Source organism: Lissotriton helveticus, chromosome 7 (genome assembly GCF_964261635.1).
Source record: "Lissotriton helveticus chromosome 7, aLisHel1.1, whole genome shotgun sequence".
Lineage (NCBI taxonomy): Eukaryota > Metazoa > Chordata > Amphibia > Caudata > Salamandridae > Lissotriton > Lissotriton helveticus.
The window spans coordinates 36,387,509-36,406,618 of record NC_136068.1 but is presented as its reverse complement, the minus strand read 5'-3'; the positions used below and the strand labels follow the sequence as shown (position 1 = coordinate 36,406,618).

The window sequence follows — 19,110 nt, the reverse complement described above, 5'->3', positions numbered from 1 at the left end:
CGAAAACCGTTAGCGTCGACGCGGAAAAAAGGGAACTGATGTCATCACGCCGACGTGGGCCTATTATGGAGTCGGTGAAGTCAGGAGGAGCCGCGCGTGATGCCGTGCTTCTGTGACGTCGTCCACGTCGGCGCGAAGCTACAAAAGAATTTCCGAATGTTGCTGACGCAGGGGGAAATTCCCAAGGTGAGGAATCCGCTGGCAGATGTATCCATCAGAAGAATGTTCACTGAGCATTGAGAAGTAAGGCACGTTAAGGGCAGCACAGTAAAGCAATGGTTTCACAACAGTTTTTTTGTTTAAGTTTTGTGGGTTGAATTTTATTTTCTTTTGAAGTCAATCCAATGGAGAGCACTGCTTACTCGTGAAGTGGCGCAGGTTGAAACCATCAGGACATACTAGACTGAGAAGGGGTCGGGTCATTTACATATATTATTTGTAGTTGCCACTGAAGAAGGCATAGAGTGCCCGAAATGACCTTCAACGTTGTGTTCTGAAGAATGGCGAATCTCCAGGTTTGTAGAATAAAAAGCCTGGTCTGGCAGCGGTGGGACTTATGAAAACATTGGATGAAACATGAATAATGGAATTAAAAGAACGCACGCGCGGAGGACACTCACCGCAGGGCCCTGCTCAGCTTGTCGTAGTTCATCTGGGGCTTGCACTTGCGGACCCCCCAGAGCCGGGCCACCTCGTCGGGGTCCTTGATGACGAACTCGCCGTAGTCGCCCTGCCAGGCGATGACGTCATGGTACTCCTCCTTGCGCAGCAGCTCCAGGATGAAGTGCCAGAGCTGGATCTGGCGGGAGCCGGGGCTGGACTCGGGCTTGTAGGCCCAGTCAGGGAAGGCGAAGCCTGGAGAGAAGGAGACAGGAGGTCAGGATGAGGGGCTGCAGCCACAGGTGCGCGCGCAAGGTGGGGATCTCTGAAGGGACAGACACCCACCCACAGGCACAGACACCCACCCACAGGCACAGACACCCACCCACAGGGCACAGACACCCACCCACAGGACAGACACCCACCCACAGGCACAGACACCCACCCACAGGCACAGACACCCACCCACCCACAGGCACACGCTCAGGCAACGGGGGCCGCACCAGGGGTCAGCCAAAGGTGCACAGCGGGGCTCTCTGAAGGGACAGACACCCACCTACAGGCACAGACACCCTCCCAACGGGGCCGCACTAGGGGGTAGCCAAAGGCGCACGCGCAAGGAAGGTGGGGCTCTCTGAAGGGACAGACACCCACCCAGAGGGACAGACACCCACCCAGAGGCACAGACACTCACCCACAGGCACAGACACCCACCCACAAGCACATGCACAGGCAACGGGGGCCGCACCAGCACGACCCACTGGACTCTGCTGGGGGTCCCACCAGCATTCCCCGCTGGACTCCGCTGGGGGGCACACTACAAGGCCTGCCCCACTGGACTCCGCTGGGGGGCACACTACGAGGCCTGCCCCACTGGACTCCGCTGGGGGTCCCACCAGCACGACCCACTGGACTCCGCTGGGGTTCCCACCAGCATGCCCCACTGGACTCCGCTGGGGGTCCCACCAGCACGACCCACTGGACTCCGCTGGGGGTCCCACCAGCATGCCCCACTGGACTCCGCTGGGGGTCCCACCAGCATGCCCCGCTGGACTCCGCTGGGGGTCCCACCAGCATGCCCCGCTGGACTCCGCTGGGGGGCACACTACAAGGCCTGCCCCACTGAAATCCGCAGGGGGCACACTACGAGGCCTGCCCCACAAACGGGCACATCCAATGCGGTTACATACATCATGGAAAAAGTCACTTGGGTACAAGGTATGGAGTTCGCTAGGGGCAAAAAACCTTGGTAAGTCAAAGTCTCGCCTTTATGCTGCAAGTGTCGAGATGCTAACCTCGCCAGTGTTTGTCTGCAGTCTTTTTTTAAGTTTAAAAATAAATAAATGCGGGGGAAGAAGCCAACATATCAAATGGTGTCTAAAAAGTGCACATAACATTCAAAGCATTCAATTTCTATACATGGTATGGTTTATTTATCAAATACCTATCAGGAAACCCCAAACAGAATTGTAATAGAATAAGAAGTGTCAGAACGTAAAGAGAAACGCGATCCAAGGCTTCATTTCGCCCCACGGGATTCCACCTCTGCAGCAGCCCGTGCAGGCTTACAGGCCTCTAGAAGTGTCATGTTAAGTGCACCTTCTGCCTCAGATGCTGTAGATGGCCTTTCACCCAGCACTATACAAGCTTAGTGTGTGCCAAAGCTTGTGCTTTCATGCAAAAGATGAATCAAGCACGAGCCTTAAAGCTGCTCTTCAGCCACACCCCCCTGCTGCTGTGAGTTCACCAATGGGGCGAGAGGGAAGCAGCCACAGGCGCCAGAGGGAGAGCGCGGGCCCTCGAATGGAGGGCTACATGGAAACAAACCATTCCCTAAAAACGAGCAGTAGAGAATACAAGCAAATCACAAGCGGGCCATGCTCCAGGGGCGGGACTAACACGAGAGGAACGCCAGTCAAAAGAAGCAAGCCAATGAGTGACAGAAAACCAGTCAATGGTAAGCTGAGCTCACAATAGACCACTCTGAGGGGCTGGTGGGCTCAACCTCAAAAGTACAGTAGGGGTGCACAGAACACAGAGACCAAGGCTCCTGAACTGGGATTCGACCTGCCCCTTAAACAAACGCACAGAACTGTCTCCGCTCTCTGAGACTGAAGGGACGGGCGTCCGGACTCCAGAGACACAGGACGTCTCTGGGGCGACGCTCGCTGGAGCCCGGCTTTGGCCATGGACATTCCTCTACTGTTGGCAGCGCAGGCCCAAGGCTGTAAATGGACTGAAGGGATTAAGAGGAGGCTGTGCCGGTCACCCGGGTGGACAGGGCCGCCACCTCGGTCCAACCAGGGGCCATTTCCACCCAGAACTGTCAATTTTCTGGGAGAATAACCCGGCTGGCAGTAGCTGTGGCTGAGGGGCTGCCTGGCATTTTCTGGGCATTCAGGGTTACTTTCAAATAAACACATGCTCGCTTTTGAGCTGGGATCGATAGACGTCTGGTGGGTGCACAAGTTGGCAGGGCCTTGGGAGTGGCTGGGTGTGTGTGTAATACTAAGAAGCAGTACTAGCCACGGCTGCGTGCACCTCTGAGGATGCTAGACCGTCAGATATAGAGCTACTTCTGCAAAGCTGGCCATCCACCCCCATACACCACTCACAGACGCAACAGAACACGCACCAGGGCAGCCAACAGAACACGCACCAGGGCAGCGAACAGAACACGCACCAGGGCAGCCAACAGAACACGCACCAGGGCAGCCAACAGAGCACGCACCAGGGCAGCCAACAGAACACGCACCAGGGCAGCCAACAGAACACGCACCAGGGCAGCGAACAGAACACGCACCAGGGCAGCCAACAGCACTAGCGACCACCTACAAGCAGCTTTTACAGCACTTCCAACATCACTAAAAAAAGAATCCAGAAAATCTCAGGGGCCTTCGCGTTGTCCTTTATCCCTCAAGTAATGGGACCGCCTCTTCCAGTCCGACTCTGCTCATCATACCTCCATTACTGCCATGTACAGGCTTGACCCGACCCTTACTCTGCTTACATTCCTGTACATGTGTGGACTTATTCTTCACAGATACTGTGAAATGGTGCCAGTTTTTCTTCCTTGTATTCTCTGCATGTCCCCTCAATAGACTCCATACAGGAAGGACTTTCTGTCAGTCAAGGGCCTTGTTCGTGCTACATTAAAAAACACCCATAAAATAACAGACACACAGTACCAGCTCCAACACAGCTCCGTCAACTGAACTAAGCCCATACCAACCCACTGGGAATAGGAATCTGACGTACCAAAGGGGACCTGAAGCCACACCAACTCCCACCCCATCAAATCCACAGAGGTGGAATAAGATACTGCCACAAATCAACAAACAGAACCACGTGGCTTCCTACTCTTGAGCCCTACAGGTAACCGTGCCATCAAATCAAAGAACATAACCACATGGTCTTCTACTCTCGAGCCCTACAGGAAACGCTGCCCCATGAACAGGACCACGTGGCATCCTACTCTTGAGCCCTACAGGTAACCGTGCCACCACGAACATGAACGCGTGTCCTCCTACACTTGAGCTTCAAGGATAACCTGGCTATCACTCAGCACAGATCTGAAGTGCAGACCAGAGCACGTCAAAATACTATCCCAGGGCGACTCAAAACCTTGGCATGAAAATTATTGTCCAAGGTTATTCAAATGGCAGAGGTGCATTCTACTCACACGAGCAGAGCAGAGCTCTTGATCGGAAATGCATTCTTACAGTCAATATGTCAAACCAAAACCAGAAAAAGTAGATACTGTTGGGGGAACCCATCAAAATCAATGAGAGATACGACCTTAAACATTGGCTAACCGCCACTGTGAAAAAACAAGCATTTGCAATGCAAAAGGTCTCGCAATTGCGAGATTTTGACCTATTGGCATTGTAATTGACAATGCATTTATTTATGTGTTTAAAAAACACCTGCAAAAATAAAAGATGTTGTCATTTACAATACCAATGGGTCAAAGTTTCTAAAATGCGAGACCTATTGCATTGCAAATGCTTGTTTATTTAGGGTACCCGGGCATATTTTTGATCCCAATCCAACTGTGCTCGTGGACTACCTACAAAATGTACAATACATTACCCTATTATTTCTGTGCTGTTTACTACAGCTTGTATAGATAAGAATTATAATTCTGGATACTTATCGTTAATACGATTTGATAAGGTGATGTTTAAAGGGTTTGATAAATAGTCAATCAAGGGAAGTTTCAAACTAGTATGAAAACTACTCCTGGATGTATTCCACGAGAGGGCAGTAAAGGCTAAGAGAAAGCTAACATCACGAACCTCAGGGATCGGATTATAGGGCATCCTTAACCGAATTTGAGGTCAGTACAGTTACTTTTACAAAAAAAACATAGGGCTATGTCAACAAAGGGAAAATCTGAAATGGATGTCACATGTGCAACAAATTAGTTCAGTGAACACACAAAATATCCCGACTTTTTGCTTCTCACGAAAATACGTTTGTAACAAACCGCGCGTGTGCATACACGCCCGCCGACCAGCACTCGCGTGTGGAAGTAATTGGCATATATATGCCGATGCCTGAAAGTATGAACCCATAGCTAAGATACATGGCTCTCTGCTGTGCATGCGAGTAGCGTTCTGCGTACTGATTGATGAAGTTGTGTGCAGTGGAAATATCCGTTGAACAATATTATAAATAGAGGGGACTAGAAAGCTGCCCGCACCCGACTGCCCTCACACTCCAGGCAGCAATCACAATAATAAAGCACATAAACCAAGCAACCTCCCAGGACCTTGCCTCTTCACTCTGTGGCTCATAGCAGTTTTGATCCAGAGTGCATTCTAAATTACCTGTGAAAACGCAGACCCTCGCACTCGAGGTGGAGAGGAACTGCGCTGAGGAGTCACGGGCAGTGGCAAAAATGAGATCCAGAGGAGTGTAGAGAGGAAAAATATGCCATGGTGAAGGAAATAGGCTGAGTTGGTCCACTAATTGGTTTGGGGGGGGGGGGGACCTAGGATGTGATGGTATAGCCGCTGTTTATAGACCATAATTGCGGCAAATTAATTGAGGAGTGGGGTTTCCCCTATAATGGGTCCATGTTTAAAATTCCACGGAAAGTCGGCACTGTAGCACTTTTCGGATATGCTTATTTACACGTTATTATTGGCGCCATTGTACGTTTGGAGGAGAGGAAAAAATGAAGTATCATGGTGTGGAGATAGGAGTTACTGCTGCTTGTCAGTATGATGTGAAGCACTTTAACGAACATGTGGTACTTTCAGCACTTCAATTTAGCAACCCTAGTGCCAGAGATAACCAGCACAAGAGTGGTGCGGGCGTGCCCTGACGAGAGAGGAAAGCTAGATGACGCCTCTGCTCGTCACCGCACGCTCTAAGGCCACACAAAAAGCTGTGGTCGGCTTTTTAAAGCCCACTCACTAAATGTCTCGCCAGAGCAACGCATGCGCTGGTTCAGGCGAGACCTAATACAAATTCCCCATATATTTTAAAAGGGTATATCTCAACTAAACTCCGGAACATGTATGCGAGCTCAAGTGAGAAACATGGCCCACCGTGGACACTGCATGGGCACCGATGCCAGCTCGAAGCATGACAACGCCCTGGAACAAAACAGGGTCTCAGGTTACAACAAACAGCAGGTCGGCCACTTAGTCTCTTTACAGCAAGGCCACGGGCTTCCGTTTATTCTGGCTGGAACAAACAATTCAGCTTTGTGTGCCCGAAACGTAGTCTTCAGAAGAAGGTACAGAGAAGTGCCCAAGGCCAGAGGCAAGCCAGGGCTTGATGTGGGTTAACAGAGACTTCAAAGAGCACGAGAGGCCTTCAAACATCATCAGAAAACAGCCTCCACGTAGGCCGTGAACAATACCTACACACAGCGCTCGCTGCCTCCGTGACTTTCATGTGGGTTTAGTGGGAAGGGTTTGAGTTGAAGAAGAGTAGATCTAGGTTATCACAAACTTGTTCCAACCGAAGCAGTGCAGAGTGTACTGGTTAAGTTGGATTTATGCTTGCTATAAGGCACAAAAAAAGGAGGTACACACATTATCCACTCGCCCATCCAGTCATCCTCAAAGGCTCCGCAGCACCACAAACAGTACGAGACGAGAAAATCCAGATCACGATTCCACGAGAACAAAAATGTACAACTAATGTAAGGAGGTAATCACTTGTTAGTGGCCAATGTGTAATGGGGAACCTCAAATTATATATATATATATATATATATATATATATATATATATATATATATATATATATATATATATATATATATTCACTCCACGAACCTTCAAAATCTTGAAGAAAACAGGACACCCAGAGCTCCAGTTTAAGAATTTATAAGGCAGATGAAGAAATCTCCACGACGCGTTTCGCCAATAAGGCTTGGTCACGCGTCGTGGAGATTTCTTCATCTGCCTAATAAATTCTTAAACTGGAGCTCTGGGTGTCCTATTTTCTTCAAGATTTTGAAGGTTCGTGGAGTGAATTTGCAAGCTTGCTGGTAGCTGCAACAGGACCGCCCGTGACAGCCTTATTCCTTAACCAGCATTGGTGGAGTGTATATATATATATATATATATATATAAAACCTACTTGCAGTTGGTAGTTATAGTTGGGACCTAGTTTCCATAGGAAAACCTGTGTTTGGTCTCGCTTGGCGGGAGCAATTTGAAAACTCCCACCAAGTGGGAGCAAACACCAACGTGGGCTCTCAGCTGGCGGGAGCATAAAAAATGCCCAGCTGGGGGCGGACTTTATCCGTTTCCCTGCCCCCAGTGAAGCTGACTGGAAAACAGATGAAAAAATCGCTGCCCCCAAAGGAAGCTGCATTTTTTAGGTGCTCCCTGTGTGTGGGAGATATGGCAGCTCCCGCTGGAGGCGGGGAGCCGGCGGGGGCCTTGGAGCTTCGCCCACTGCCACCAACTACAGTGTGGTGGGTGCCCTCGGTCGGCAACAGGGCACCCACCAGTCGCTGGCCAGGTCACAGGGGTTGTGGTCCTGGGGCCAGGGAGAGCATGCCTCCCCCCCATTAAATATTGCACCAGGCCAGGAAGAGAGACTGCACGCCTCCCTCCCCTTTAAATATGGTGTTGGGCCCAAGTGGAAGGGGAGGTCTCCGGGACCAAAGGCCCAAGGGTTGGCTGCCTGGGGGAGGGGCAGGGGTAGTCCCTCACCAGGCCTGGCCATAGGCCGGGCCTTGTGGGCAACCCTCCACTGCGCCAGCCAGGGGTTGGCCTTTTCGGGGATTACAAAAAATGATTTACTTGAGAATGTTTTGTTCGCGCCATTTGAATCTCGTGAATCCAGTTTCGTTCTGTGAAAAACAAAGCGTCCACAGCCTTGAAGGCTCTAGCAGAGATGGAAGGCTGCTCGGATGAGAACGGGATTTCTACTCCTGCTAGAAAAACCCGGCAGAACCCGCTCCTTCTACAAGCCCTGTCCAGAGCCTCGAGCGGGCACCCCCAGCAGGACAGGGCGCGGCTGGGTACCAGCCAGCTTTACCACTGAGAGACACCCCCCGCAGACCACTAGGGACTCGAAAGGACACACCGCGGCGGTGAAACTCGACCCTGTGAACACGGGCGGCCGCGGGGAGCGCAGGGGCGGTGGGAAGGGGTCGCCGGCCCGTGCCAGGCGCGCCAGCAGACTCCAGGCGCAACCTGGCACCGAAGGCCCCGCACAGCCCCCTCCAGGAAAGGTGCGTCCGTTAACAGGCTGGGGAAGAAAGGTTGAAAGGAGGGCTGCGTGCTCCGGAGGGGGCAGGGCTTGACCAGAGGCATAGCCAGGAGCTGAGGTCAGAGCCGGGCGCACAAAGGCCCTTTCTTCGGCCGGAGCCGGCGCTGCGCCGAGGCCTTCCTGCAGCCGGGGCTCTTTACCCGCACACGAGGGCTCACGGCGGAGCCCGCAGCAGCTTTGGGCAGAATTAACAGCTTACGAGGCGCCGCTCTGCCCCCGCACAAGGAAAGGATGCGCACAGCTTCGGACGTTGGGGGTCCCCAGGGTCGCCTGCCACCCGCCACGTCCCACCCCCCAGGAGGAGGTCGAGGCACCCACTGGGCAGCGGGGGGGCTGCTGGATTCGGCCCTCGGTGCACGGTCACTCGAGGGGGCCCCAGACCAGAAGGGCTCCCCCCGCTCTGCAGGAAGGGGCGGGCCCGGGGCAGCATCACGGGGGGAGCGAGTCCAAAGACCTGGGGGTCGGAGCCGCCGCGCCCCCTCCCAGGAGATCTCACCCTGAACGAAGGACCCTGCAGGCCCAGCAGCAGCCACCACGAGGGGCAGGGCTGACGGGGGGGGGGGGGGCACCTTTAGGAAGCAGGCGCTAGCCGGGGGCAGGGACTCCACAACCCCAGTGTCCATGGGCGCCAACGGGTCACTGCAGCTTCCTGGGCACAAGGCGGCTCCAGGGCCCGGTGCCACGAAACCAGGACATTTTATTTTAATCTACATTTGGACTAGCAAACGAGGGGGGTGTGCCATCCCATGCGAGCCCCCCCCCCCGGTGCCCCCTGTCTGGGAGATGCCGTCCTATGCAAGGACCCCCAGTGCCCCCTGTCTGGGAGATGCCATCCTATGCAAGGACCCCCGGTGCCCCCTGTCTGGGAGATGCCATCCTATGCAAGGACCCCCCGGTGCCCCCTGTCTGGGAGATGCCATCCTATGCAAGGACCCCCGGTGCCCCCTGTCTGGGAGATGCCATCCCATGCAAGGACCCCCCCGGTGCCCCCTGTCTGGGAGATGCCATCCCATGCGAGGACCCCCGGTGCCCCCTGTCTGGGAGATGCCATCCTATGCAAGGACCCCCGGTGCCCCCTGTCTGGGAGATGCCATCCCCATGCGAGGACCCCCGGTGCCCCCTGTCTGGGAGATGCCATCCCATGCGAGGACCCCCGGTGCCCCCTGTCTGGGAGATGCCATCCCATGCGAGGACCCCCGGTGCCCCCTGTCTGGGAGATGCCATCCTATGCAAGGACCCCCCGGTGCCCCCTGTCTGGGAGATGCCATCCTATGCAAGGACCCCCCGGTGCCCCCTGTCTGGGAGATGCCATCCTATGCAAGGACCCCCCGGTGCCCCCTGTCTGGGAGATGCCATCCTATGCAAGGACCCCCCGGTGCCCCCTGTCTGGGAGATGCCATCCCATGCGAGGACCCCCGGTGCCCCCTGTCTGGGAGATGCCATCCTATGCAAGGACCCCCGGTGCCCCCTGTCTGGGAGATGCCATCCTATGCAAGGACCCCCCGGTGCCCCCTGTCTGGGAGATGCCATCCTATGCAAGGACCCCCGGTGCCCCCTGTCTGGGAGATGCCATCCTATGCAAGGACCCCCGGTGCCCCCTGTCTGGGAGATGCCATCCCCATGCGAGGACCCCCGGTGCCCCCTGTCTGGGAGATGCCATCCCATGCGAGGACCCCCGGTGCCCCCTGTCTGGGAGATGCCATCCTATGCAAGGACCCCCCGGTGCCCCCTGTCTGGGAGATGCCATCCTATGCAAGGACCCCCCGGTGCCCCCTGTCTGGGAGATGCCATCCTATGCAAGGACCCCCCGGTGCCCCCTGTCTGGGAGATGCCATCCTATGCAAGGACCCCCCGGTGCCCCCTGTCTGGGAGATGCCATCCCATGCGAGGACCCCCGGTGCCCCCTGTCTGGGAGATGCCATCCTATGCAAGGACCCCCCGGTGCCCCCTGTCTGGGAGATGCCATCCTATGCAAGGACCCCCCGGTGCCCCCTGTCTGGGAGATGCCATCCTATGCAAGGACCCCCGGTGCCCCCTGTCTGGGAGATGCCATCCTATGCAAGGACCCCCGGTGCCCCCTGTCTGGGAGATGCCATCCCCATGCGAGGACCCCCGGTGCCCCCTGTCTGGGAGATGCCATCCCATGCGAGGACCCCCGGTGCCCCCTGTCTGGGAGATGCCATCCTATGCAAGGACCCCCCGGTGCCCCCTGTCTGGGAGATGCCATCCTATGCAAGGACCCCCGGTGCCCCCTGTCTGGGAGATGCCATCCCATGCAAGGACCCCCCCGGTGCCCCCTGTCTGGGAGATGCCATCCCATGCGAGGACCCCCGGTGCCCCCTGTCTGGGAGATGCCATCCTATGCAAGGACCCCCGGTGCCCCCTGTCTGGGAGATGCCATCCCCATGCGAGGACCCCCGGTGCCCCCTGTCTGGGAGATGCCATCCCCATGCGAGGACCCCCGGTGCCCCCTTTCTGGGAGATGCCATCCTATGCAAGGACCCCCCGGTGCCCCCTGTCTGGGAGATGCCATCCTATGCAAGGACCCCCCGGTGCCCCCTGTCTGGGAGATGCCATCCTATGCAAGGACCCCCGGTGCCCCCTGTCTGGGAGATGCCATCCTATGCAAGGACCCCCCGGTGCCCCCTGTCTGGGAGATGCCATCCTATGCAAGGACCCCCGGTGCCCCCTGTCTGGGAGATGCCATCCTATGCAAGGACCCCCGGTGCCCCCTGTCTGGGAGATGCCATCCCCATGCGAGGACCCCCGGTGCCCCCTGTCTGGGAGATGCCATCCCATGCGAGGACCCCCGGTGCCCCCTGTCTGGGAGATGCCATCCTATGCAAGGACCCCCCGGTGCCCCCTGTCTGGGAGATGCCATCCTATGCAAGGACCCCCGGTGCCCCCTGTCTGGGAGATGCCATCCCATGCAAGGACCCCCCGGTGCCCCCTGTCTGGGAGATGCCATCCCATGCGAGGACCCCCGGTGCCCCCTGTCTGGGAGATGCCATCCTATGCAAGGACCCCCGGTGCCCCCTGTCTGGGAGATGCCATCCCCATGCGAGGACCCCCGGTGCCCCCTGTCTGGGAGATGCCATCCTATGCAAGGACCCCCCGGTGCCCCCTGTCTGGGAGATGCCATCCTATGCAAGGACCCCCCGGTGCCCCCTGTCTGGGAGATGCCATCCTATGCAAGGACCCCCGGTGCCCCCTGTCTGGGAGATGCCATCCCATGCAAGGACCCCCCGGTGCCCCCTGTCTGGGAGATGCCATCCCATGCGAGGACCCCCGGTGCCCCCTGTCTGGGAGATGCCGTCCTATGCAAGGACCCCCCGGTGCCCCCTGTCTGGGAGATGCCATCCCATGCGAGCCCCCCCCGGTGCCCCCTGTCTGGGAGATGCCATCCTATGCAAGGAACCCCCGGTGCCCCCTGTCTGGGAGATGCCGTCCTATGCAAGGACCCCCCGGTGCCCCCTGTCTGGGAGATGCCACCCTATGCAAGGACCCCCGGTGCCCCCTGTCTGGGAGACACCGTCATGGTGAGACCTGCACGACACACCGACTCGTACCGCGGAGGGGACGAGCCAGGTCCATCTGCGGGAGGCACCAAGATCAAGACCCCCGAGGCCTCTTCTGGGACGAGAGGCTGCGGCACCGGAGGCGACCTGCAGGAGACGGTACCCGGGGCCACCAGCTAAAAGAAGACCAGCACCCGGGGCCACCAGCTAAAAGAAGACCAGCACTCGGGGCCACCTGCGTAAGAGACAATCATACCCGGGGCCACCTGCGCAAGAGACAAGCGCATCCGGGGCCACCTGCGCAAGACACAAGCGCACCCGAGGCAACCCGCGCAAGACACAAGCGCATCCGGGGCCACCTGCGCAAGAGACAATCACACCCGGGGCCACCTGCGCAAGAGACAAGCGCGACCGGGGCCACCTGCGCAAGACACAAGCGCACCCGAGGCCACCCGCGCAAGACACAAGCGCACCCGGGGCCACCTGCGCAAGAGACAAGCGCTCCCGGGGCCACCTGCGCAAGAGACAAGCGCTCCCGGGGCCACCTGCGCAAGAGACAAGCGCTCCCGGGGCCACCTGCGCAAGAGACAAGCGCATCCGGGGCCACCTGCGCAAGAGACAAGCGCTCCCGGGGCCACCTGCGCAAGAGACAAGCACACCTGGGGCCACCTGCGCAAGAGACAAGCGCATCCGGGGCCACCTGCGCAAGAGACAAGCGCACCCGGGGCCACCTGCGCAAGAGACAAGCGCACCCGGGGCCACCTGCGCAAAAGAGACAAGCGCTCCCGGGGCCACCTGCGCAAGAGACAAGCGCACCCGGGGCCACCTGCGCAAGAGACAAGCGCATCCGGGGCCACCTTCGCAAGAGACAAGCGCACCCGGGGCCACCAGCTAAAAGAAGACCAGCACCCGGGGCCACCTGCGCAAGAGACAAGCACACCCGGGGCCACCTGCGCAAGAGACAAGTGCATCCGGGGCCACCTGCGCAAGAGACAAGCGCACCCTGGGCCACCTGCACAAGAGACGAGCATACCCAGGGCCACCTGCGCAAGAGACAAGCGCACCCTGGGCCACCTGCGCGAGACAAGCGCATCCGGGGCCACCTGCGCAAGAGACAAGCGCACCCTGGGCCACCTGCACAAGAGACGAGCGCATCCGGGGCCACCTGCGCAAGAGACAAGCGCATCCGGGGCCACCTGCGCAAGAGACAAGCGCACCCTGGGCCACCTGCACAAGAGACGAGCACACCCGGGGCCACCTGCGCAAGAGACAAGCGCACCCTGGGCCACCTGCGCAAGAGACAAGCGCATCCGGGGCCACCTGCGCAAGAGACAAGCGCACCCTGGGCCACCTGCACAAGAGACAAGCGCACCCGGGGCCACCTGCGCAAGAGACAAGCGCACCCTGGGCCACCTGCACAAGAGACAAGCGCACCCGGGGCCACCTGCGCAAGAGACAAGCGCACCCTGGGCCACCTGCGCAAGAGACGAGCACACCCGGGGCCACCTGCGCAAGAGACAAGCGCACCCTGGGCCACCTGCGCAAGAGACAAGCGCATCCGGGGCCACCTGCGCAAGAGACAAGCGCACCCTGGGCCACCTGCACAAGAGACAAGCGCACCCGGGGCCACCTGCGCAAGAGACAAGCGCACCCTGGGCCACCTGCGCAAGAGACAAGCGCACCCGGGGCCACCTGCGCAACAGACAAGCGCACCCTGGGCCACCTGCGCAAGAGACAAGCGCACCCGGGGCCACCTGCGCAAGAGACAAGCGCACCCTGGGCCACCTGCACAAGAGACAAGCACACCCGGGGCCACCTGCGCAAGAGACAAGCGCACCCGGGGCCACCTGCGCAAGAGACGAGCACACCCGGGGCCACCAGCTAAAGAAGACCATCACCCGGGGCCACCTGCTAAAGAAGACCAGCACCCGGGGCCACCTGCGCAAGAGACAAGCGCACCCGGGGCCACCTGCGCAAGAGACAAGCGCTCCCGGGGCCACCTGCGCAAGAGACAAGCGCACCCGGGGCCACCTGCGCAAGAGACAAGCGCACCCTGGGCCACCTGCGCAAGAGACGAGCACACCCGGGGCCACCTGCGCAAGAGACGAGCACACCCGGGGCCACCAGCTAAAGAAGACCAGCACCCGGGGCCACCTGCTAAAGAAGACCAGCACCCGGGGCCACCTGCGCAAGAGACAAGCGCACCCGGGGCCACCTGCGCAAGAGACAAGCGCACCCTGGGCCACCTGCTAAAGAAGACCAGCACCCGGGGCCACCTGCGCAAGAGACAAGCGCACCCGGGGCCACCTGCTAAAGAAGACCAGCACCCGGGGCCACCTGCGCAAGAGACGAGCACACCCGGGGCCACCAGCTAAAGAAGACCAGCACCCGGGGCCACCTGCTAAAGAAGACCAGCACCCGGGGCCACCTGCGCAAGAGACAAGCGCACCCGGGGCCACCTGCGCAAGAGACAAGCGCACCCTGGGCCACCTGCTAAAGAAGACCAGCACCCGGGGCCACCTGCGCAAGAGACAAGCGCACCCGGGGCCACCTGCTAAAGAAGACCAGCACCCGGGGCCACCTGCGCAAGAGACAAGCGCACCCGGGGCCACCTGCGCAAGAGACAAGCGCACCCTGGGCCACCTGTGCAAGAGACGAGCACACCCGGGGCCACCAGCTAAAGAAGACCAGCACCCGGGGCCACCAGCTAAAGAAGACCAGCACCCGGGGCCACCTGCGCAAGACACAAGCGCACCTGGGGCCACCAGCTAAAAGAAGACCAGCACCCGGGGCCACCTGCACAAGAGACGAGCGCACCCGGGGCCACCTGCGCAAGAGACGAGCACACCGGGCCACCAGCTAAAGAAGACCAGCACCCGGGGCCACCAGCTAAAGAAGACCAGCACCCGGGGCCACCTGCGCAAGAGACAAGCGCACCCGGGGCCACCTGCGCAAGAGACAAGCGCACCCTGGGCCACCTGCGCAAGAGACAAGCGCACCCGGGGCCACCTGCGCAACAGACAAGCGCACCCTGGGCCACCTGCGCAAGAGACAAGCGCACCCGGGGCCACCTGCGCAAGAGACAAGCGCACCCTGGGCCACCTGCACAAGAGACAAGCACACCCGGGGCCACCTGCGCAAGAGACAAGCGCACCCGGGGCCACCTGCGCAAGAGACGAGCACACCCGGGGCCACCAGCTAAAGAAGACCATCACCCGGGGCCACCTGCTAAAGAAGACCAGCACCCGGGGCCACCTGCGCAAGAGACAAGCGCACCCGGGGCCACCTGCGCAAGAGACAAGCGCTCCCGGGGCCACCTGCGCAAGAGACAAGCGCACCCGGGGCCACCTGCGCAAGAGACAAGCGCACCCTGGGCCACCTGCGCAAGAGACGAGCACACCCGGGGCCACCTGCGCAAGAGACAAGCACACCCGGGGCCACCAGCTAAAGAAGACCAGCACCCGGGGCCACCTGCTAAAGAAGACCAGCACCCGGGGCCACCTGCGCAAGAGACAAGCGCACCCGGGGCCACCTGCGCAAGAGACAAGCGCACCCTGGGCCACCTGCTAAAGAAGACCAGCACCCGGGGCCACCTGCGCAAGAGACAAGCGCACCCGGGGCCACCTGCTAAAGAAGACCAGCACCCGGGGCCACCTGCGCAAGACACAAGCGCACCTGGGGCCACCAGCTAAAAGAAGACCAGCACCCGGGGCCACCTGCGTAAGAGACGAGCGCACCCGGGGCCACCTGCGCAAGAGACGAGCGCATCCGGGGCCACCTGCGCAAGAGACAAGCGCACCCGGGGCCACCCGCCCAAGAGACAAGCGCACCCGGGGCCACCAGCTAATAGAAGACCAGCACCCGGGGCCACCCGCGCAAGAGACAAGTGCATCCGGGGCCACCCGCGCAAGAGACAAGCGCACCCGGGGCCACCCGCCCAAGAGACAAGCGCACCCGGGGCCACCAGCTAAAAGAAGACCAGCACCCGGGGCCACCTGTGCAAGAGACGAGCGCACCCGGGGCCACCTGCGCAAGAGACGAGCACACCCGGGGCCACCAGCTAAAGAAGACCAGCACCCGGGGCCACCAGCTAAAGAAGACCAGCACCCGGGGCCACCTGCGCAAGACACAAGCGCACCAGGGGCCACCAGCTAAAAGAAGACCAGCACCCGGGGCCACCTGCGCAAGACACAAGCGCACCTGGGGCCACCAGCTAAAAGAAGACCAGCACCCGGGGCCACCTGCGCAAGAGACGAGCGCACCCGGGGCCACCTGCGCAAGAGACGAGCGCACCCGGGGCCACCTGCGCAAGACACAAGCGCATCCGAGGCCACCCGCGCAAGAGACAAGCGCACCCGGGGCCACCAGCTAAAAGAAGACCAGCACCCGGGGCCACCTGCGCAAGAGACAAGCACACCCGGGGCCACCTGCGCAAGAGACAAGTGCATTCGGGGCCACCTGCGCAAGAGACAAGCGCACCCGGGGCCACCCGCCCAAGAGACAAGCGCACCCGGGGCCACCAGCTAATAGAAGACCAGCACCCGGGGCCACCCGCGCAAGAGACAAGTGCATCCGGGGCCACCCGCGCAAGAGACAAGCGCACCCGGGGCCACCCGCCCAAGAGACAAGCGCACCCGGGGCCACCAGCTAAAAGAAGACCAGCACCTGGGGCCACCCGCGCAAGAGACAAGCGCACCCGGGGCCACCTGCGTAAGAGACAAGTGCATCCGGAGCCACCCACGCAAGATGCAAGCGCACCCGGGGCAACCCGCGCAAGAGACAAGCGCACCGGGGGCTACCAGCGCAAGAGACAAGAGCATCCAGGGCCACCCACGCAAGAGACAAGCGCACCCGGTGCCACCTGCGCAAGAGACAAGCGCATCCGGGGCCACCTGCGCAAGAGACCAGCACCCGGGGCCACCAGCGTAAGAGACAAGCACATCCGGGGCCACCTGCGTAAGAGACAAGCGCACCCGGGGCCACCAACTAAAAGAAGACCAGCACCCGGGGCCACCTGCGCAAGAGACAAGAGCATTCGGGGCCACCCGCGCAAGAGACAAGCGCACCCGGGCCACCTGCGCAAGAGACAAGCGCATCCGGGGCCACCCGCGCAAGAGACAAGCGTACCCGGGGCCACCTGCTTAAGACACAAGCGCATCCGAGGCCACCCGCGCAAGAGACAAGCGCACCTGGGGCCACCAGCTAAAAGAAGACCAGCACCCGGGGCCACCCGCGCAAGAGACAAGCGCACCCGGGGCCACCTGCGCAAGAGACAAGCACACCCGGGGCCACCTGCGCAAGAGACAAGTGCATCCGGGGCCATCCGCGCAAGAGACAAGCGCACCCGGGGCCACCAGCTAAAAGAAGACCAGCACACCCGGGGCCACCTGCGCAAGAGACCAGCACACCCGGGGCCACCTGCGCAAGTGACAAGCGAATCCGGGGCCACCTGCACAAGAGACCAGCACACCCGGGGCCACCTGCGCAAGAGACAAGCGCATCCGGGGCCACCTGCACAAGAGACCAGCACATCCGGGGCCACCTGCGCAAGAGACCAGCACACCCGGGGCCACCTGCGCAAGAGACAAGCGCATCCGGGGCCACCTGCGCAAGAGACCAGCACACCCGGGGCCACCTGTGTAAGAGACCAGAACCCGGGGCCACCAGCGCAAGAGACCAGCGCCCGGGGCCACCAGCACACCCGGGCCCACCTGCGTAAGAGACCAGCACCCGGGGCCACCAGCACACCCGGGCCCACCTGCGTAAGAGACCAGCACCCAGGGCCACCAGCACACCCGGGCCCACCTGCGTAAGAGACCAGCACCCAGGGCCACCAGCACACCCGGGCCCACCTGCGTAAGAGACCAGCACCCAGGGCCACCAGCACACCCGGACCCACCTGCGTAAAAGACCAGCACCCGGAGCCACCAGCACACCCGGGGCCACCAGGACAAGAGACCCGCACACCCGGGGCCTTCTTGAGGGCAATTGTCTCGGAAAGAAATTACATTGGGGAGCATTTATGCCTCAAATCAGGACCAGATTGCATTCCTTGGCTTCCTTTCTACCTACATAGCTGGCCTGCCAGTTGATAGCATACTGGGGGGCGATTTCAATTGTGTATTGGATGTACAACTTGACCGCTCGACTCCCACTTTAGTGGGGACAATGGCGGATAAGCTGGCAGAGGGACTACGCGATGGGGTGGGATGCTGGGGCATGATGGATATCTGGAGGACCCAGAATAGGGAAGAACGAGACTTCTCATATTGCTCCCATGTCCATAGCCTACCCACCCAGATAGATCGTTTTGTGTGCTCCCAAAAACGTACTCCGAGCATTTTTCACTCTGAATATTTGGGACGCACTTTATCCAATCACAGACCTATTTTGTTGGGGTTCACACCGAGAGGGGAGCACCAACTTGCCCCTACATGGCAGCTCAACCCGGCCTCTTTGGAGTACGCATGCTATCGCAATTCCTTGGCAGAAGTGATCTCCAACTACTTCACTCATAACCAGGTCTCTGCAACCTCGATTAGAATAGAATGGGAAGCCTTTAAGGTAGTGATGCGGGCCATAGTATTGATCAAACAGTATCCAGAAGGAATTGCATAGGGGACTCCAGGCTCTGGAGGACAAACTGCAATGGAGGTGGTAAAGTGCAAGAACTGACCCCCTTGCCGGATGCCGGGACCCCTGAAATTCCGGCCTAATAAGCCATGCCAGTAATCGACAACTTCCCTTCCTCGTCATGGGCCATATAAATATAGTGCTTACAATCATATGATTACGCAGCATCTCTAGGGTAGCATTATACTGTTCTCACTTCTCCCTGACCTCATCCAATGTTTCTGGTCAGGTACCAAGGGCATTATCCAAGAAAAATGGTTAAAAGTACGTAAAGTACTAAAAACCGTCGAATGATGACAAAACAATTATCTCAGGTTAGCCTTTTTTTTTTTTGAGAAAAGCCAAAAAGTGAAGAGCTTAGGGCTCCAGGATCCTCACCGAAGGAGCAAGAAAAAAGAACTGAACTGTCACCTGTGGGGCATGATGGCTTTGGGAGGTCTTGTAGGTCTTAAAGACACGGCACCAGTTTACTCTGCTGTAGTTTTCAATACAGCCTATTGGCTCACGATGCCTTCTATTTTCTTTCCTTTTCCCTTTTAAATAGAGGCTCTGTTTCTAAGGTGTGCATCTTCTATGTTACAGAAATGCTAAATGTATATGGTTATTATAAATT

At 59.0% G+C, this 19,110-nt stretch overlaps 1 protein-coding gene across 4 annotated transcripts in view; it reads right to left on the bottom strand.

Annotated features, from left to right (window-relative positions):
• ERF (ETS2 repressor factor) overlaps nt 1-19,110 on the bottom strand; it is a 337,451-nt gene that overhangs the window by 27,959 nt on the left and 290,382 nt on the right. For all 4 annotated transcript variants that reach the window (XM_078651330.1, XM_078651331.1, XM_078651328.1 and 1 more), the window contains exon 2: nt 621-855. In XM_078651330.1, the coding sequence (XP_078507456.1) occupies nt 621-652 (32 nt within the window). In that variant the 5' untranslated portion in view covers nt 653-855. The remainder of the gene's footprint in view (nt 1-620; nt 856-19,110) is intronic.